Here is a 22,405-nt window from a genome sequence, read left to right as displayed (position 1 = left end):
TAAATAACTCAATGTATATACTCTGATGATGAACTTGTGTGATGACTGTATTATGCTGATAGTATATATCTGTACGATGAATTGATTACGTGGACCCCGACTTTAACAAGTTGAAAAACGTATTGGGGTGTTACCATTTAGTGGTCAATTGTACGGAATATGTACTGAACTGTGCAATCTACTAATAAAAGTTTCAATCAATCAAACATTTCTGTGATTCCAAACACAAATTGAACCAGGAAGATGCTCAGACCAAATGTTCTCACACAGGTGAGAAAAAAGAAATAAATGAGAGGATGTAAAATGAAATAATGTTTTACCACACCAGGAAAGTCAAGCAATTATTAAGTAAATCAGCAGCTTTCTTGTGGTTAAAAGCATTTTCATGGCTCCACTTTCGACTTCATTTCCCTCATGTTCCTCTAGCTGCGTAGTTCAAGAGAAGAACAAACGATTAAACACGAGAATAAATAATTTAGTGGATTGTGTATCAAAGCATAGAATGCAGGCCAAAGTATTCTCTGGGACTTCCTGTTTATTTAATGAGGCCATGGGGATTTTTTTTAAATCCACAAATGTAAATTTGTAAAACAATTCAGCCATTTTCTCACACATTTTTTTATTGCATAAAAGTCTCGGGACATACATATAAAACCATCACAACACAATCATCGTATTACAAAAGAGAGTAATAATTAATTAAATGGATTATACAGACCCAACAAATCACACATTTTAAAAATGGTATAAGTTCAAATGATGTATAAAGTAAATAATATGCTTCCTGAAGTGGTCCAGAAGATGTTTCAGATGTGAACCAGTACATATGTATATCATATAAAGCTGCTAATCTATGGGATCATTAACAATTAGAAATATGTAATATTTCACACACCTATAAAAACACTATTATGAATAAGTCTAACATTTTGTTATGAATATATATACACATAACATTTTTATTTTACTGTTTACTTTCACCTTTTCAAATTGTTCCGTTCATTGTTTAATAAAAGTACACAATGTTGCATATTAATGCATGTACTTGACTGAAAAAAGCACTAATATAAATTATATAATCTATAAATGTAGAAGCATATTAAAAAGATAGTTACACAAACAACAATGTCACACATGTTGTGTGTGCTGATGTTGTCACAAAGTCAACATTAAAGTTTTGACAGTTGATTTCAAATCCTGCATCTTCATTTGCTGCTGCTGTTCTCACCAGCACACTTGTGTTTCTTACACTGGTACTTAGAAGACAATCTTTCACCACACACACTGCAACTCAACACTTTCTCTCCTGCGTGTGTTCTCCTGTGTGCTACAAGGTTGGATCGGCCACAAAAGCTTCTTTTGCAGATTGAACAGGAATGTGATTTTTCACAAGCGCGTGTTCTAGTGTGTTTTTTCAAACTGTGACTTTGTGTAAAACCTTTGCCACAGATTGAACAGGAAAAAGGTTTTTCACCAGTGTATGTTCTCATGTGCATTTTCAAATATTCCTTCCTTTTAAAAGATAAGCCACAGATTGAACAGGAAAAAGGTTTTTCGCCAGTGTGCGTTCTCATGTGCACTTTCAAATATTCCTTCCTTTTAAAAGAGAAGCCACAGATTGAACAGGAAAAAGGTTTTTCATCAGTGTGTGCTCTCAGGTGCACTTTCAAATGTTCCTTACTTTTAAAAGAGAAGCCACAGATTGAACAAGAAAAAGGTTTTTCATCAGTGTGTGTTCTCATGTGTCTTTTCAAATTGTTACTTTGTACAAAACCTTTCCCGCAGATTGAACAAGAAAAATGTTTTTCTCTGGAGTGTATTCTCATGTGTACTTTCAAAGTGCTTCTTCGTACAAAAGCTTTACCACATTCTGAGCAGGAAAAAGGTTTTTCTCCAGTGTGTGTTCTCATGTGCACTTTCAAATATCGACTTTCTACAAAACCTTTACTACAGATTGAACAGATAAAAGGTTTTTCTCCGGTGTGTATTTTCTTGTGTCTTTTCAGATCACTACGGTATTTAAAAGTTTTGTCACAGAGAGAACATGTGAAGTGGGTGTTGTCAGTGTGACATGTTGCATCATCTTTAGAGTGTTCATCATCAGTGTCAGGAGAGTGTGACGTTGTGTCCTCACTATCTGATAGTGGAGCTAAGATCTGGTCTGCTTGTGATTCTCCACAGTGGTCTCCATCAGCTTCTGTTGTCATGTGTTGTGGTGAGCTGCTGCTTCTCTTCTCCTCACTCTCACCTTTGACCTCATCATCTTTAGAGTGTTCATCATCAGTGTCAGGAGAGTGTGACGTTGTGTCCTCACTATCTGATAGTGGAGCTAAGATCTGGTCTGCTTGTGATCCTCCACAGTGGTCTCCATCAGCTTCTGTTGTCATGTGTTGTGGTGAGCTGCTGCTTCTCTTCTCCTCACTCTCACCTTTGACCTCATCATCTTTAGAGTGTTCATCATCAGTGTCAGGAGAGTGTGACGTTGTGTCCTCACTATCTGATAGTGGAGCTAAGATCTGGTCTGCTTGTGATCCTCCACAGTGGTCTCCATCAGCTTCTGTTGTCATGTGGTGTGGTGAGCTGCTGCTTCTCTTCTCCTCACTCTCACCTTTGACCTCATCATCTTCACTCTTCACAGGGACACCAGTCACTGGGAACTCCACCAGTCCTTCAAGATGATCTCCCTCCTGACTGATGCTGTGTTCCTCCTCTTCCTTTTTAATGTGGGGGGTCAGTGAGTCTTCCTCTTCCTTTTTACAGGGAAGGGTCTGTGTCAAAGAGGAAAAGGAGACGCCTGAGGGTCCGTGGTGTCTGGTCTTCCTCTTTGATGGATCCTCCTTCAACATCCTGAAGCTACTCTCCTGTTTTTCAGGCAGAAGTTGTTCTTTACAGATGTCTGCAGGACACAAAATGACAAACTTTCTTGAGTAATGTCCAGATTTGCTCAGTCACATGAGGCATTCAGTAAGTTCACATGTACCGTATTTTCCGCACTATAAAGCGCACCTAAAAACCTCCAATTTTGTCAAAAGCTGACAGTGCGCCTTATAATCCGGTGCGCCTTATATATGGACCAATTTTTATTCTATTTTTTTTATCTCCTTCATTGATGTGCATCTTTGATCGATAAACACTTATACCTCAATTATTCAATTATACATGTACACACCAATGCCTGAGAAGGAGCAGGATGAAGAAAAATCTTATATTTTCCTGCCCCCTTCAACATAATACGTAGTCTTACTTAATGGATATCATATAAACCAACAATTACATCCAAATATAACGAAAACTAACAAAAAAACACACAAAAAAACACAAGAAGTGCAAAACTTCATGATGTACAAACCGAACAAAAAAAAAAAATGAAGTAATATACACCTCACGGGATGATACAAAACAAATACAAAACCAGGCAACAAATAAGTAAAATAATAAATATAAAGCAAAATGTAAACACTTGTGGCTGTACATATGATCTTATTGTTCTGTCTTTATATATTTTTTCAATTGGAATATATTTTTACAATCTTTTATCTCATTGTAAAGATAATTCCATAGTTTAACCCCCACCACTGATATGCACATTTGTTTGAAAGTTGTACTTGAATACTGATGTTGGAAATGACCTTTTCTTCTATGCTCTTCATTCTCACAAGTGATGACAAATATTTTTTGTAAATTTGCTGGTAATGTTTTACTTTTAGCCTTAAACATGACACATAATGTAACTGTAACTTTACTAGCTCCTGTAATTTCAATAAACCCAAATTAATAATATGTTAGTGTGTTCTAAGTAATTTACTTTATGAATAATCCTTATAGCTCTTTTCTGTAGTTGATACAGAGAAAGTTGCGGTGCACAAGGAATACAATTTGAAACGTCATTATACAACTAGACATGCTGAGGAGTATGCAAAATAGCAGGGAGATGAGAGAGTGAACCGGTGTTGCGTTTGACCAGATGTTCCTCCAAGTGGGATGTAAAACGCTGGTCAGTCCCAAGTTCCTTAGATGACATATAAACTGACTCAAAGGTACCACCAAGCACAGAATAGGTATTTTGTAATTTATTGTCAAATATTTGAGAATAGAGACCAGCCTCGAACAACACATCCAAATGCGTAGCCCAAGTTGATCTGGCATTCCAAAGGAAAAAGCAACTCTTTTCACACAAAGAAAGCCCCCATCTCCCCCCCCCCCCCCCCCCTCCTCTCAACACTGATAAGAAGAGAGACTTGGGGGTTGTGTTCACATTCCTGATGGTTTACGACCCTGTCTAAACAGGCAATCTGAAGACAAAGAGAAACTGGTATACAGAGTATACATGGAAAAATATGAGCTGATTCAAACATGATTATGAATAAAGAAATAACTCTTAAACATATGCATTATCCACACCGGGTTGCACATTTTAAAAGCAGTCTACTGAGGCAACAAGATTTTGTCAAGAAAGCAAGCGAAAAGAGCGATGCAGCAGTCAAAGCTAGCTACATGGTGAGTGAGATGGTTGCTAGGGCGGGAAAGACATTCAAAGAAGGTGAATTCATTAAAAGGCGCATGTTAGATTTTTTTTAAGAAATATTTTCTTGCGGCCCAGCCTCACCCAGTTTCTGCATCCAGTGGCCCCCAGGTAAATTGAGTTTGAGACCCCTGTGCCAGAACCACTCGACGTCCATTGCATCCGGTCTCCCCTAGAGGGGGGGTCACCCACATCTGCGGTCCTCTCCAAGGTTTCTCATAGTCATTCATATTGACATCCCACTGGGTTGTGAGTTTTTCCTTGCCCTTATGTGGGCTCTGAACCAAGGATGTCGTTGTGGCTTGTGCAGCCCTTTGAGACACTTGTGATTTAGGGCTGTATAAATAAACATTGATTGAAGTGGAAGTGGAACGGCGGCGCCGCGGCGACAGACTCGTTCCGTTTTTTGTTTTCAAGTCAATGTGTCAGTTTCCACCGCCTGGCTTCTATATTTAGTGGTCGACACAACAAAGCGGTTCAATTGAGCTAAAATCTGCTTGTGTGGGACAGGAAGTCATGCATAAATACAAAATAAATGATCCAGTTTACTTTCAAAATATAATATTCTGTTTAAGGCGGATGGTATTCTACACTTTGAAAAGTCCTAATGGACATGAAGTCAACTTGTCATAAGGTTTTCAGACCTAATTTCACCTTCTTGACACAAATGGACAAAGACATGCGGATTCTAAAAGGCCCAAAATTAAAGAATCATATAACAGGCATATCCCGGGGCAGCTATATGGAGGCCTGTACTTCAGCATTGTATTAAAATGACTAGTTCCATCTCCAACATGAACACTAACACTACTGCACACAGGAAAACGTGTGGAGGAGAATTGCAAGTAGTCGAAACAAAGATTGTGAATGACTGACAAGAGGCTCACTTTGTTCATGTAAGTCTGCTGTGGAATTAACATGCTCAGGTGCTGAGAGCGATGCACAGAGTGAGACCTCTTAGTCCAATTTAAAATCCAGAGACCAAGAAGGAAACACACGGACAAAGCAATGTATTGATGACGGCAAGAATTAAGTTATTAGGTTTATTTTCATTTACCGTATTTTTCCGACTAAAAGGCACACTTAAAATCCTTTAATTTTCTCAAATATCAACAGTGCGCCTTATAACCCGCCCACTGCGCCTAATGTATGGAATAATTCTGGTTGTGCGTACCGACCTCAAAGCAATTTTCTTTGGTACATGGTGTAATGATAAGTGTGACCAGTAGATGGTAGTCACATATAAAAGATATGTGTAGACTGCAATATGACGCCAGTAAATAACACTAAAACTTTAAATGTTCCATTGAAAATAAAGAACATTACACACAACACTCAAATGGTCCATACTGACTCCTAGCAGACAACACCTCCCACCCACTACACTCACATTATGGACAACACCTCCCACCCACTACACTCACATTATGGACAACACCTCCCACCCACTACACTCACATTATGGACAACACCTCCCACCCACTACACTCACATGATGGACAACACCTCCCACCCACTACACTCACATGATGGACAACACCTCCCACCCACTACACTCACATTATGGACAACACCTCCCACCCACTACACTCACATTATGGACAACACCTCCCACCCACTACACTCACATTATGGACAACACCTCCCACCCACTACACTCACATGATGGACAACATCTCCCACCCACTACACTCACATGATGGACAACACCTTCCCACCCACTACACTCACATGATGGACAACACCTCCCACCCACTACACCAGACCTGGGCATTGTGCGGCCCGCGGGCCGCATCCGGCCCTTTGTACGTCCCTGTCCGGCCCGCGTGAGGCCAATTATAAATTACAAAATAAATTTTAAAAAGCATCTATTTCGAGTGTGCAATACAACGGTGCTGCTTTTGTTTTGAAAAGCGTTATTTGTATTACTTCCGTGTGGACGTATGCTCGTGCGCGCAGCGGCAATCTCAAATTACAAAATAAATTTAAAAAAACATCTTTGTCGTGCGTGCAATACAACTGTGCTGCTTTTATTTTGAAAAGTGTTATATGTGCGTATGTCCTGTGAGGGAAGGCGCACAGCGACTAAAAAGAGAAAAGTTGATGACGAATGGCGTGTTTTCAACAAGACAAGTAAAGGTAAAGCTGTGTGCTTATTTGTGGTACACATGTTGCTGTGTTTAAAGAATATAGTGTAACGACCTGCTGAAGTAGATGTTGTCTTCTTGAGTTGCGTAAATGAGGAGTGAGGAGACGTGCGTGTGGAAGGAACGAGATATGTTGAGCTGTGTTAGTATAGCTTGCTCAATAAAAGTTTAAAAAGGGCGTCAGACTTGATGTGCACTTCTTCTGGACGCTACAATTGGTGGCAGAAGTAAAACTTTGCGCATACTACACTGTTTGTGTGCTACGTCATCGGGAGGTACGTGCCACGTGAGGAGCTCGCCGCAAAGAGAGAGAGAGAGAGAGAGCGTTTACAGGTGCAGCCACGCTGCTTGCCACGGGGGGAATTCCGCCCTCAATGAAGACTCCCAGGTTTGATGGCAAGGCGAACTGGGAGGCATTTCATCCCACTTCTGACATCAATTGTAGCGTCCAGAAGAAGTGCACACCAAGTCTGATGCACTTTTTAAACTTTTATTGAGCATGCTATACTAACACTGCTCAACTTATCTCGTTCTTTCCAAAAGGAAAACCAATCCTCACTCCTCATTTCCGCAACAACAACACTTACTCCTTCTTCGCCAATCACCTTACAGGCGTACTACGTTCACAACGTTTTCTTATCTGGTTAAATAAAGGTTTTACAACAAAGAGGATGCAGGATAAAGTGACAGAAATTGAAATTTTTGTATTGTAATATACATCAGGAAGTGTTGTGTAAGAAAGTGTTAAAAATAAAACCATCAAAAGCCATCTGCTTTTGTATAAAGATAAGTTAGGTTAAATGAAAATATTATTATTATTATTATCTATCTTACGGTATATCAAAAATAATTTGAGCAAAATTTAATTGAAATATTGTCAGTGTGGCCCTCCAGCAGTGCTCGGGTTGCTCATGCGGCCCCCGGTAAAAATTAATTGCCCACCCCTGCACTACACTCACATGATGGACAACACCTCCCACCCACTACACTCACATGATGGACAACACCTCCCACCCACTACACTCACATTATGGACAACACCTCCCACCCACTACACTCACATGATGGACAACACCTCCCACCCACTACACTCACATTATGGACAACACCTCCCACCCACTACACTCACATTATGGACAACACCTCCCACCCACTACACTCACATTATGGACAACACCTCCCACCCACTACACTCACATGATGGACAACACCTCCCACCCACTACACTCACATTATGGACAACACCTCCCACCCACTACACTCACATGATGGACAACACCTCCCACCCACTACACTCACATGATGGACAACACCTCCCACCCACTACACTCACATGATGGACAACACCTCCCACCCACTACACTCACATTATGGACAACACCTCCCACCCACTACACTCACATGATGGACAACACCTCCCACCCACTACACTCACATTATGGACAACACCTCCCACCCACTACACTCACATTATGGACAACACCTCCCACCCACTACACTCACATGATGGACAACACCTCCCACCCACTACACTCACATGATGGACAACACCTCCCACCCACTACACTCACATGATGGACAACACCTCCCACCCACTACACTCACATTATGGACAACACCTCCCACCCACTACACTCACATGATGGACAACACCTCCCACCCACTACACTCACATTATGGACAACACCTCCCACCCACTACACTCACATTATGGACAACACCTCCCACCCACTACACTCACATTATGGACAACACCTCCCACCCACTACACTCACATTATGGACAACACCTCCCACCCACTACACTCACATGATGGACAACACCTCCCACCCACTACACTCACATTATGGACAACACCTCCCACCCACTACACTCACATTATGGACAACACCTCCCACCCACTACACTCACATGATGGACAACACCTCCCACCCACTACACTCACATTATGGACAACACCTCCCACCCACTACACTCACATTATGGACAACACCTCCCACCCACTACACTCACATTATGGACAACACCTCCCACCCACTACACTCACATTATGGACAACACCTCCCACCCACTACACTCACATGATGGACAACACCTCCCACCCACTACACTCACATGATGGACAACACCTCCCACCCACTACACTCACATGATGGACAACACCTCCCACCCACTACACTCACATGATGGACAACACCTCCCACCCACTACACTCACATGATGGACAACACCTCCCACCCACTACACTCACATGATAGACAACACCTCCCACCCACTACACTCACATTATGGACAACACCTCCCACCCACTACACTCACATTATGGACAACACCTCCCACCCACTACACTCACATTATGGACAACACCTCCCACCCACTACACTCACATGATGGACAACACCTCCCACCCACTACACTCACATGATGGACAACACCTCCCACCCACTACACTCACATGATGGACAACACCTCCCACCCACTACACTCACATTATGGACAACACCTCCCACCCACTACACTCACATGATGGACAACACCTCCCACCCACTACACTCACATTATGGACAACACCTCCCACCCACTACACTCACATTATGGACAACACCTCCCACCCACTACACTCACATTATGGACAACACCTCCCACCCACTACACTCACATGATGGACAACACCTCCCACCCACTACACTCACATGATGGACAACACCTCCCACCCACTACACTCACATTATGGACAACACCTCCCACCCACTACACTCACATTATGGACAACACCTCCCACCCACTACACTCACATGATGGACAACACCTCCCACCCACTACACTCACATTATGGACAACACCTCCCACCCACTACACTCACATTATGGACAACACCTCCCACCCACTACACTCACATGATGGACAACACCTCCCACCCACTACACTCACATGATGGACAACACCTCCCACCCACTACACTCACATTATGGACAACACCTCCCACCCACTACACTCACATGATGGACAACACCTCCCACCCACTACACTCACATTATGGACAACACCTCCCACCCACTACACTCACATTATGGACAACACCTCCCACCCACTACACTCACATTATGGACAACACCTCCCACCCACTACACTCACATTATGGACAACACCTCCCACCCACTACACTCACATGATGGACAACACCTCCCACCCACTACACTCACATTATGGACAACACCTCCCACCCACTACACTCACATTATGGACAACACCTCCCACCCACTACACTCACATGATGGACAACACCTCCCACCCACTACACTCACATTATGGACAACACCTCCCACCCACTACACTCACATTATGGACAACACCTCCCACCCACTACACTCACATTATGGACAACACCTCCCACCCACTACACTCACATTATGGACAACACCTCCCACCCACTACACTCACATGATGGACAACACCTCCCACCCACTACACTCACATGATGGACAACACCTCCCACCCACTACACTCACATGATGGACAACACCTCCCACCCACTACACTCACATGATGGACAACACCTCCCACCCACTACACTCACATGATGGACAACACCTCCCACCCACTACACTCACATGATAGACAACACCTCCCACCCACTACACTCACATTATGGACAACACCTCCCACCCACTACACTCACATTATGGACAACACCTCCCACCCACTACACTCACATTATGGACAACACCTCCCACCCACTACACTCACATGATGGACAACACCTCCCACCCACTACACTCACATGATGGACAACACCTCCCACCCACTACACTCACATGATGGACAACACCTCCCACCCACTACACTCACATTATGGACAACACCTCCCACCCACTACACTCACATGATGGACAACACCTCCCACCCACTACACTCACATTATGGACAACACCTCCCACCCACTACACTCACATTATGGACAACACCTCCCACCCACTACACTCACATTATGGACAACACCTCCCACCCACTACACTCACATGATGGACAACACCTCCCACCCACTACACTCACATGATGGACAACACCTCCCACCCACTACACTCACATGATGGACAACACCTCCCACCCACTACACTCACATTATGGACAACACCTCCCACCCACTACACTCACATGATGGACAACACCTCCCACCCACTACACTCACATTATGGACAACACCTCCCACCGACTACACTCACATTATGGACAACACCTCCCACCCACTACACTCACATTATGGACAACACCTCCCACCCACTACTTGTGGAGAGAATGAGCACGTCAGTGGAAGGCTCAGACTCCCAAAATGCAACACAGAACGACACAGGAGGTCCTTCATACCGACAGCCATCACACTGTATAATGCATATGTTCCTTGACTGCACTTCAATGTAGAGTATATGTAGATTATATTTATATTATTTATATATTATACTATTTATTATTATTATTGTCTATTGTGAGCAAACTGTGGTGCTGCATTTCCCCCAGGGATCAATAAAGTATTTTCTATTCTATTGTATAAAAATCTGTCAACATGTTTTATTATGACTTTGTAGCCGCACCGCTTGATGGATTGTCGACCCATTACGGCTACCGTAGTCAGAGATACAAGTATTACTATGGTACGGCTACCGTAGTCAGAGATACAAGTATTACTATGGTACGGCTACCGTAGTCAGAGATACAAGTATTACTATGGTGTGTGTATAAGGACCGCAACATGGCACCCATTAGCAGACATTATCTGGCGTTTTGTTTCACAATATTATGTAAAACATAATTTTATTTTTCACTAGGGTCGTTTTTTTTATAGGGTGCCATTTGGACTTCATAACTTGTAAAAAATAAATAGTTGATTTACCAATATTTTTATGTTCTATTGTATACATGACATATGTAACTTTCTGAAAAACATATTGGTCGAACTCAGGCACCTAAATCATAGTATATTTAGCTATATTAATGAGAGGTGACACACGGGATATGTCCACTCTGTTAAGGACATATGCATAACAGCATACATGTGTTTTCAGTGCATGATTGCCTGTATAATGACTTTCCTATATGGATTGTATATCCCTCACTCTAAGCAGATATATTTTTAGAATACATACATTTTTAAATAGCATATATTGAGAAAAACAAGGGCATTTTTGAGAACGGGGGATATTAATCTATTTCATTTCTTAAGAAATATGAATTATGATACAAATTACTAAAATGTTATATCATTATTATCAACCCCTTACATATCTTTATGTAACTACAAGTACATAGTTGATATATTTTATTTTCATTAAACGTTTCAGTGAAAGAATACTAACATAACAGAGTGGACATAGCTCTAACAGGGTGGACAGTTTCATAACATAGTGGACAAAATTCAGATAAAACCGGAATGTGATTGAACGCATTTTATTAATTATAGTATGACTAAACTTTCTGACTTGGAAGAAAGTGAAAGAACATAGATTTCCAAATATTTAATTTTCTGTTCATTTTCTTGGGTAAATTACACATTTCTACAAAATAACCACCGCTCTGGCGAATCACAAAACAGGAACCAATAAACAGAATTGCAGGAAATTAGGCTGGATTGGGCATACCCTGAGGAAACAGCCCAGTAACATGACCAGACAGGTCTAAACCCCACAGAGGTAAGAAAACACAAGAAGCCCCAGGAGGAACAGCTGGAGAATTTCTGTGGAGCCAGAACCCAAAGAAACAGGAACATCGGCTAATACATCCTGACATTTAAATAGCATCTTTCAAGAGCTCACACTAGTCTTAAAACATACACATTTCCTATTACACACATTTTCCATTAAGCTCTAACCTTGGAGGCCCTGATCCTGTCTCTGGCTGATTGTCTGGAGTTGCAGGGGGAGTGTCCTGTGATCTCCTGGCTTTGGCCCTGGTTGCTCTCTTTGCCTCTCTCCATTTCTTCCTCTTTGCCCTTTTCTCTCTCTCACTGACATCATTGATACCAGTATGTATGCCTTTCTCTCTGTCCCTTTTCCATTTTTCTCTCCCGTTCTCCAGGTATTGCTGTCTTCTCTCTGGGTCAGCATCACGACGTGCTCTGTAACGCTGTTGTGATTCAGCTGCACTTAGTGGAGGTGCCATTCCTAAACAAAGGCATGCATTGTATTTGGGTCATATTAAGGCTATCACATAAATATTAAAGGTATTAGTAGGGTTCTTCCGAAAAACAAAACATAGAGTCACACACAAAAGAATCCCTCTAAATGATCACTATACCCCCAGTGATAGAGTGGTATTGTGTTTTAGTGTAGAGTGCCCCCTTGTGGCTGTTTATGTTTACTTTCATTTTTTAATGTAAACAATGCCCAAAACTGAGAGAAGTTATTGGACTCTGCACTAAAACACACTACCACTCCTTCCACTGGGGCCTATAGTGATCACAGAGATTCATTGTTTTTGTGTCAATCCATATTTTAGTTTTTTAGAAAAATCTCACTTAGTATACCTTTAATGTACAATAATATACATATTAGTGTTTGCAAAATCTCCATTGTTAAATTAACAACCACAGTGTTAATTTTAACACCAGCAAAGTGTCTATATGCATCCACACTGTAGTGTGTTAAAATACAATTAACACCGAAAGGTGTCTAGATTTAACACCACATTTAAGCTGATTTAACACCCGGCATTGTAACACTAAAACGTTATATTTACACTAAAATTAATTATAATCAAATTTAGTTTAAATTTAAAATGAATGATTGCTGTAGGGTGGATTTGAACCGGAATCTCCCACATGCCAACCTGCATCCTTATCCGTTATACTATGCTGCTTCTGCTGTGAATTGGTGAGAGAACATGCTGAATTTACCACTGAAATCGTAACACTTCACACTGAAAAGCATTAACACTGTACTTTTAACACCAATGTATTTGCTGTATATGATATTTTGCAACAGCAGTGATGATTAACCAAGAATTATGAAAGAAACTGCTGTTGAATGCATAATAGCACTACATATACATTGTGATAAGTCAACATTACTATATACATGTCCACTCTGTTAGGTTGATGTCCACCGTGTTAGTTGAATGAGGCTAACACGGTGGACACTAACACGGTGGACATTTTGAGCTAAAGTTAGCCTTCAGCCTGCCTGTGTTAACATAACAGCTAGCATGGACTTGAATAATTGATAAGAAATCTATAATTTCACACAAACATGTTTTGAAAAATTTCAATTTGATTGATCTCCTTATTATTTAGGCCTAACAGAGTGGACACGTTATGTTCAACCACATTAAATTCACTTCATAAAAACATCAACATCAGATAGTAAGAGAGCTAAAAAACCACACAGCTTACCAGAGTTGAGTTTCCCGCCACTGGTGTGATGTTACCTGATGAGAATGATGTCACTGACAAATGTGGTTGTTTTCTTAAAGGGACAGTAACGCAACTTAACAGAGTGGACAGCGACCACAGGGACAGACATAGAACCTTATTTTTTTGTAATTCTTTTTACGATTTTGATAATATACACCATATGACTAAAGAGAGCTTGTCTATGATAATTATATCATAACAAAAAAAAATTAAAAATATATGTTTTTATTTGTTATTTTCTAGATTAAAGTTGAATAAACAGCACCAGGGACATGGCAAAATCGCATAATAGAACTTTAACAAAAGCTTTAAAAAATATATATTCTAATGTTTGAAGCCCATATCACTGTATTTATGATAGAGGGTTAGGGTTGGGTGAATGCGCATATGAAACTGGTGGGGTTCAGTACCTCCAACAAGGTTAAGAACAACTGCAATAAAGACTATTAGAGTCGCACTATTCTGCCTACAAAGAACTTAAAAAACATCCAAACACCTCCATTAAGGTTTTATGTACATGCAGTAGGTATATACTGTATGTCATTTAGTAACAGCTGCATTTTTAAAAGATGTAATATTTACCTATTTTTGCTCATCGTTCCATCCATTTTCTACCGCTTGTCCCTTTAGGGGTCGCGGGTGGTGCTGAAATGCTCATTCGTGCATTCATTTCAAAAACGCATCACAAGGATAGCTTTTTTTTTAACAACATCTCTGAATATTACACACTGCAGACTTCATGAGAGCCAACAAACATAATAAAACATCACTTACTGTACAAGGTCTGCTGTCACTATGACGCAGACTGATAGAATCTTGTTACATTCCCATTTAGATAAAGAATGATTTATAATCGTCGCACGGAAAAGGGGGGTGAAGCTAAGCGTCTTTTTGTGTCGTTCGCCATTGGCTGTCAGAATTCTAAATTGTCTAAATTGGCTGTCAAACGATACCAACTTGTCAGAGTACGTCCTCATCCTTCTACTATCCAGGTGAGAGGCACGATTCATGATCTGGAATAATCTTTCACCAGCACTGAGGTGAGGAAGGAGCTCACCAGCCGGTGATGTCAACATAGACACACAAGCTATAAATAGTTTGTCTACGTTAGCACTTATAATAACAATATCACTAATACTTGCTTGCTATTCAAGCCACAAAATGCAAATGGAGTATTGTTGGCACTTTTTGGATGGTTATAGAGGACCTCCCATTGGCTCCTTTGCAAGTGGACTTTTATTTACATTTATGAGTTAGAATGTGATTTAAAAATATATATATATATATATATATCCACCATTATGTCTTTTATAATGATTGTGAATGATAGAAAAAATTCCCCCCAAAAATGCAGTTCCCCTCTAAATTGCAATGATTAGATTTAAGACTTGAAGTGTATGAGCATGAAGTGATGAAGCCTACTTGGATGAGTCTTCTAAGACAAAGTGAAGAGTCCAGTTTGAATGCCCTGAGAATAAAATGCTATGTGCTTACTTGGACTGTGATGAAGCTGTGAGGACTCAGGTGCTTTGTCTTCATGCTCTTCAGTCAGTGGAAACTTGCTGACATCATCCTCCTCCTGCCCTACAACACACTCTCCCTCCTCTTCCTCTTTCATGTGGGGATCCTCCTCTTCCTCTTTCATGTGAGGGAACTGTGGATCCTCCTCTTCCTCTTTAATGTGGGGGGCCTGTGGATCATCCTCTTCCTCTTTAATGTGAGGGGGCTGCTGGACGTCTGTTGGGTACATAAGTAAATAAGAGAGAATATAAATAGTTTTGGACTGACACTGTTAACACAATGACATTATTTGTGTTCTTTCCTGTGTTTTGTTAAAAGTGTGTAGCAAAACAACCAATAAATACGCAGGAAATACCTCCTCTTGTCCCAGTCACTACAATGCATTCAAAAGTGGCACAGTGAGAACAAAAACAGACTTGGAAATTTGATGGGGGCAATTTGAAAAGTTTTTATAAGTACGAGGCAGCATTGATTGAGGCATTCTTAACTTTACACTCACTGATGTAAAGTGTGTAAATATTTTATTGTGTTGGGATATCACTGTCACGTCTGTACACCATTTGCTGTTGATGAAGAAGCAGACTCCACCGCCTCTTTTTTTGCCGGAGAGCGCCGCGTCTCGGTCCGCGCGGAGAAGATGAAAGCCCTCCAGTTGAACTGCGCTGTCAGGGACACTCGCGTTCAGCCATGTCTCCGTGAAGCACAACACACAAGATGAGGAAAAGTCCTTGTTTCTTCTCATAAACAACGTTAGCTCGTCCATCTTGTTGGCAAGTGAGCGAACATTGGAGAGAAAGATGCCTGGTAAAGGCGTGCGTAATCCCCGTCCGCGAAGACGGACAAGGGCGCCTGCACGCTTCCCTCTTCGGTGCGGTCTCCCTCTTTTGATCACAGAATGGACCAAATCCGCAGCTGACGCTAAAATGACCGGTAATAAGTCCGTAGGGATGATGGATCTGATGTTCAGTAGCTCTTCGCGGGTGTAAGAGCACCCGGACACACAATTTACGCACAAAAACAAAGAAAACAGAGCGCACGAGAGCACCGAGGCAGCCTTCATCGGCGCCATGATGATGATACACACTAGACAACTTGTCTTTTAGTAGTAAGTAAGCAAACAAAGGCTCCTAATTTAGTTTGCTGACATATACAGTAACATATTGTGTTATTTATATTCTATTATTCTGTCAAAATTATTAAGGACAAGTGGTAGAAAATGTATTATTAATCTACTTCTTCATTTACTGTTAATATCTGCTTATTTTCTGTTTTAACATGTTCTATCTACACTTCTGTTAAAATGTAATAATCACTTATTCTTCTCTTTTTTGATACTTTACATTAGTTTTGGATGATACCACAAATTTGGGTATCAATCTGATACCAAGTAGTTACAGGATCATACATTGGTCATATGCAAAGTCCTCATGTGTCCAGGGACATATTTACTGACTTTATAAACATCATATAATTTTTTTAAACAAAAGAAGATGTTGTGATGCCAAAACATATGGATATAATCATAGAAATAGTACTTTTTACAGGTGGTATAGTACCGAATATGATGAATTACTATCGCGGTACTATACCAATACCGGTATACCATTCAACCCTAGTTCTTACATAGTAGGATCACCCCGCTGGTGGGTAGAAATACACTTAAGACTCTAACACAAGCACTCATTTAACCCCACTTTGACTACAGATGTTTGGTACCGTGACGCCTTAAAAGCCCTGAAAAACAAACTGCAGACAGCCAAAACAAAATGATTGGGCTTCTACTCAACCGTCCATCTCGGGCTCACCATTCCGCCAACCATTTCAGAGTACAGCTTCTTGCAGTTGGTCTGGTGTACAAGATACACCATACCACTAAAATACGCATGTATTGCAACTACCCAGAGGTAGTTGTACAAATCACATTCAATCCAGATTTCACTCCAAAAAAGGTTCTAAATCGTTTTCCTGCTATCCCACCAAAATGTGGAATTTCCTTTCAAAAAGAGAAGACATTAGAGGTTGCGGCTACTCGTAACTGGGACTATACAAAGCCTTTTGCTTATTGTAAATTATATTTTCATTCATTTTCTTGCAGTATATTTGTATTTTAAATGCTAATATCTACATAGTAATGTGAGTTAAAAAATATTTCAACTGAAACCATCTCAGGCGTTTTTGTATCAGCGGGGTTTCCCACAGCGTTTTGTTGTTAAGGCGGCCGCCTAAACTAACATCTTAACAGGATCTCCAGCCACACGTGCGCATTTAAAAAACTATTACTGTCCCCAAGCAAACACATACACTGAGTGTCATACGCATGCCAAAATACTGGGGGCGCTGTAGCCTAGGACTTAAGACCATTTTAGCCAATCAGAAACATCCAAAACGTCATTTCCGGAGGCGGAAAATATCAAAAATGGCGGGTCACAGCAAGAAAGAATTATCTATGTGGACTGACAAAGAAGTAGAGCTACTTTTAAGCATCATTTTGGAGCTTAGAGTTAACAAAACTCAACAAAGTGTTGACTGGGAAACATGCCAGTCCAAGTCTGGTGACATTCTTACCCTATTTTTGAACGGTAACGACTTGGAGGGACATCTGAGGAATTTTCTCGTCGGAAAGAGGACATGACAAAAACAACTATCGACACTAAACTGAAAGTGATTTGTGGAAAGTACAGACAAGCAGTGGACGCAGGTGGAAGAAGAAGTGGTTACGCTAGAGTTGTTTTGCTGTACTTCCAACTATACCAGCAGATCTGGGGCGGTTCTCCATCAACTACACCCATTCCATTTGGAATAGAAACATCAGATATTGACACAAGCTCTCACAGGAGTTCAGATTCTCCATTCACCCTTGACAGCCTGGTCACAGACAAAGATATGCCCAATGATGTACAAGAGCAGCAAGATTCCAATAGGAGCAATCCACAATCTTCTGTGGTGAAAGAGAGAAGAGCTCTACTTCAGGTATGTGGGCGCTAACTTCATTGCTAGGAAGTCATATTGTTGGAAGGCAGAGAGATGGGGCATCAAAACATTTTTATATGAACTGTACTACAATTCCAAATGCTCTCAGATGACCACTTTCAACAATGTGGAATCATATTTGTTTGAATATGATCATTGTTTGACAAAAGTGTGACAAAAATACTTGCTTTGGTATCAGAAGTCAAGATGGCAAGCATATATTAAAGTTCAGCTGTTTTACATGTATTTAAATAGGCTTGTATTAAAAATGCTTTGAGTAGTTTCTTGTAATAAATAATATTGAGTTAAGTAAAACTGCAGTTGCATTAAATATTTTTTTTTTCTGTCAAAATTAAAATACCTCGAAGTGTTTTATTGACAGACATTGTTTCCTGACGATGTTGAGGGCCATTTGACATGTTGTAAATAACATGTCACTATCTTACACCTGTGCTAAATGTCACTATCTTACACCTGTGCTAAATGTCACTATCTTACACCTGTGCTAAATGTCACTATCTTACACCTGTGATAAATGTCACTATCTTACACCTGTGCTAAATGTCACTATCTTACACCTGTGCTAAAGTGGCTTTATCCCAAATAATGTATTCATGATTGTTGAATGTCATTTTTTAAAAATCCTCATAATTTCTTTTTTTTTTCACTGGGCAAAACTAACAGCCACAAGCAGGACAGACTAAAAGTAAAACTTCCAATGGAGACAAAGTTGCTGAATGCAGTAGAAGAATACGTCCAGATAAAGAAGAGACTTCTGGACATGATGGAGACATCAGAGAAGCAATCGTCTGACAATTTAGACAAACTAACCTCAAATTACTAAGTCAAAATATTGACTTACTAAGTCATAATAATGACATACTTAGTATCTCAGGTAACTAGGACTGTTTTGTGTTTTGTTTATACTTTACGGAAAAAATATGGAGATATATATATCGCCATTCTGCAAATGGAGCGGAAAACACAACCAAAAATTGTAGGCTTCTTTATTTCTCTAATATTTTTATTTATTATAAGATATTGTTATTTGGTTATTTTTGAAAAAACAATGTGTTCAATGTAATCAGAGTCTGTAGTCTATTGCCCCCCCCCCCCCAGGCTGTGGTGGCAGCGATGAGGTGGAGACGTGATGGCGACAGGCCGAGTTACACTGATCCTTACACCCACCCACCCCCTTATTCCGGGCGACGCCCCCTCCCACCACCTTAACTAACACATTTTCTGGGGGAAACACTGAGCAGTGAATGTGTACCGTGATGAAAGTGTAGCCTTTCCTATGCAAACTTCTCATAACTCCTTCAATCAACCAATCACACGTTGTTACAAACTGAGAGGAACATCAACCTCAAACTGTCTCGTTTTCATGAAGAATGTAAATGAAAGCATTGCATCATCCCCACAAGACAAACCATCTTCCTATTAAGTTCAAGTTAAAGTACCACTGATCTTCACACAGACACACACACACACACACACACACTAGGTGTGGCGAAATTATTCTCTGCATTTGACCCATCACCCTTGATCACCCCCTGGGAGGTGAGGGGAGCAGTGAGAAGCAGTGGTGGCCACGCCCGGGAATCATTTTTGGTAATTCAACCCCCAATTCCAACCCTTAATGCTGAGTGCCAAGCAGGGAGGTAATGGCTCACATTTTGATAGTCTTTGGTATGACTCGGCCGGGGTTTGAACTCACAACCTACCCATCTCAGGGCGGACACTCTAACCACTAGACCACTGATTGACCATCTATTGAAGAAAGGTGTTAATAATAAATATAAAGTTAGTAAACATGTGAGAGTAAGAAGTCAACAAACCTGTTGTGTGTAACACAACTTGATGTTTCTTGAAAACAGCGTCCAGTAGTTGATTGTTCTCCTCTTTTGTTCTAGAAAGTTCCGCCTCGTATTCTGCTATCGTTCTTTCTAACACTACAAATATTTCGTCAACGGCAGCAGTTAGTCGCTGATCCACCAACGCTCTCAACATGTGTAATGTAGACATTTTCACACAATCACAACACTTTACTCTCACACTTGATCTCTACTTAGCGATGTGTTGATAACTTCTGTTAGCAGCTAACACGCTAAGCTAACTAGCGAGCTAAGCTAACTAACAATAAACGAGCACGAGATCCAGCAAAGTGCTTCTAGCGCATCGAGACGATTTTATCCTTGAATAAAGAATCAAATATGTATTTTATACGACGTAAATATTTCAAACTGGAGAACAAATAATAAGACTGACTTATTAGCATCCTTCTGGCTTCTTTCTGCATCAATGTGCTTTCACGACAGTTGGCACGCTTGACGTTACAAGACGGTTCTGCTCTCGTCTATGACTGCTCGCTCTCGCGAGATGTGTCGTGCGCAGAAGACTCAAAGCTTTGTAGTAAATCAGGAGCGTGATCACTTTTTGATTTTCTACATTTATTTCGCATTATTGACTTTGTTAAAACTGTTGTTTGTAATCAAATGATTAATTGTATTATTTAGTTGTAATTGTTACATGAACTAAAATGATGTATATATTGTTGTATTATTCACCAATAAGTCGATACATTTTGGTCCTGTGTTTTATTCTGATGATAATGAAAAATTAGGTAAAAGGCAAAGTGAAAGTGAAACTGAGCTACTGCCTCTCGCCTACACGTCAATTTATTGTGCGGTAGCCAAAAGTCACCAGTAGATGGCAGTACAGTATTGTAAAGTCCTACATATAGTACCATTGAAATGTTGCTGCTCATATTAATAAAACGCTAAATCCTTTATTTTGGACAAAATACCTCTAGTAGTGATACAAATGTGCTCTGGCAAAATAATATTATTTCCTTTGTTTGGCTTGAAAGAAGCTATGAAAATAAACATGACAAAAAATGAGTAAATCTCCGCCATTTTGGTTTTTTTTTAAAAGTTCTCAGGAAGAAAAAAAGGTTGTAGATGATGTGAAAGGACCAAATCCTCTGTTTAAGAATAATACAAATAATAATAATAATCAATGTTATTTATAAGGTGCCTTTCTAGAGACGATACAAACATTACAACATAGAACAATATGAAACAGAAAATGTCAGTTTAGACAAGAAACTAGAAACAGCTGAAATGAAAGTGAATAAGCATTCTGGAATAAGTGTGTTCTTGATTTGAAAAGGCTAAATGAGTCCATATTGTGGACGTCTTGCTGTTCCAAAAATATGGAGGGTCAAATGGGACAAAAACTAAACAAATAAACACATCTTTAAATAATTACTTAAATGTGATAATTCATTAGAATGGAATTAAATACATAAATGTATTTTATCTTTCAAACTCAGCCATCAAAGTCAGTGGGCGGGTCCTAACATCTGATTGGTCCCACCGACCAGAGAGAATAGCGGTTGTTATCTTCGTCGGAAAGTGAGGAAATTGTTGCATCTTTGTAACTGTTTTGGACTTAAGTTTGTTTGTTATCTGTATGTGGTATATAAGTTCATGTCCAGTGCCCATATTTGGTGTTTTTCACTTCCTTGTGCTGTTCACAGGCTTTCACATGTAATGTTTGTATCGTCTCTAGAAAGGCACCTTATAAATAACATTGATTATTATTATTATTTGTATTATTCTTAAACAGAAGATTTGGTCCTTTCACATCATCTACAACCTTTCTTTCTTCCTGAGAACTTTAAAAAAAAAAAAAAAAATGGCGGAGATTTACTCATTTTTTGTCATGTTTATTTTCATAGCATCTTTCAAGCCAAACAAAGGAAATACGATTATTTTGCCAGAGCACATTTGTATCACTACTAGAGGTATTTTGTCCAAAATAAAGGATTTAGCGTTTTAT

At 40.3% G+C, this 22,405-nt stretch overlaps 1 protein-coding gene across 3 annotated transcripts; it reads right to left on the bottom strand.

The window, feature by feature from the left end:
- Nucleotides 1–593: 593 nt before the first annotated feature.
- LOC133659751 (oocyte zinc finger protein XlCOF22-like) lies at nucleotides 594–20,903 on the bottom strand. 3 transcript variants are annotated; one of them, XM_062062437.1, is made up of 4 exons: nucleotides 15,566–15,703; nucleotides 14,051–14,085; nucleotides 12,533–12,824; nucleotides 594–2,896 (listed from the first exon to the last, which is right to left on the bottom strand). In XM_062062437.1, exons 3-4 carry the CDS (start codon nucleotides 12,765–12,767, stop codon nucleotides 1,206–1,208), a joined length of 1,926 nt encoding a protein of 641 aa, XP_061918421.1. In that variant the 5' UTR covers nucleotides 12,768–12,824; nucleotides 14,051–14,085; nucleotides 15,566–15,703; the 3' UTR covers nucleotides 594–1,205. The 3 variants fall into 3 exon arrangements, with proteins under 3 accessions (XP_061918421.1, XP_061918420.1, XP_061918419.1); XM_062062436.1 differs by lacking the exon at nucleotides 14,051–14,085 and having other exon boundaries at nucleotides 15,566–15,709; XM_062062435.1 differs by lacking the exons at nucleotides 12,533–12,824; nucleotides 14,051–14,085 and adding an exon at nucleotides 20,401–20,903 and having other exon boundaries at nucleotides 609–2,896; nucleotides 15,566–15,808.
- Nucleotides 20,904–22,405: the final 1,502 nt, after the last annotated feature.

This window comes from Entelurus aequoreus, linkage group LG11 (assembly GCF_033978785.1).
Source record: "Entelurus aequoreus isolate RoL-2023_Sb linkage group LG11, RoL_Eaeq_v1.1, whole genome shotgun sequence".
In the NCBI taxonomy this organism is placed as follows: Eukaryota; Metazoa; Chordata; class Actinopteri; order Syngnathiformes; family Syngnathidae; genus Entelurus; species Entelurus aequoreus.
Note: the sequence above shows the minus strand (reverse complement) of the source record. Positions and strands in the feature narration are given on the sequence as shown.

Coding starts and splice junctions, on each gene's coding strand:
- LOC133659751 (XM_062062435.1), bottom strand. CDS start 20,587: ATGTCTACATTACACATGTTGAGAGCGTTGGTGGATCAGCGACTAACT. Junction 15,809..20,400: donor AGTTGTGTTACACACAACAG/GTTTGTTGACTT, acceptor TGTACCCAACAG/ACGTCCAGCAGCCCCCTCAC. Junction 2,897..15,565: donor ACAGCTTCATCACAGTCCAA/GTAAGCACATAG, acceptor TGTGTCCTGCAG/ACATCTGTAAAGAACAACTT.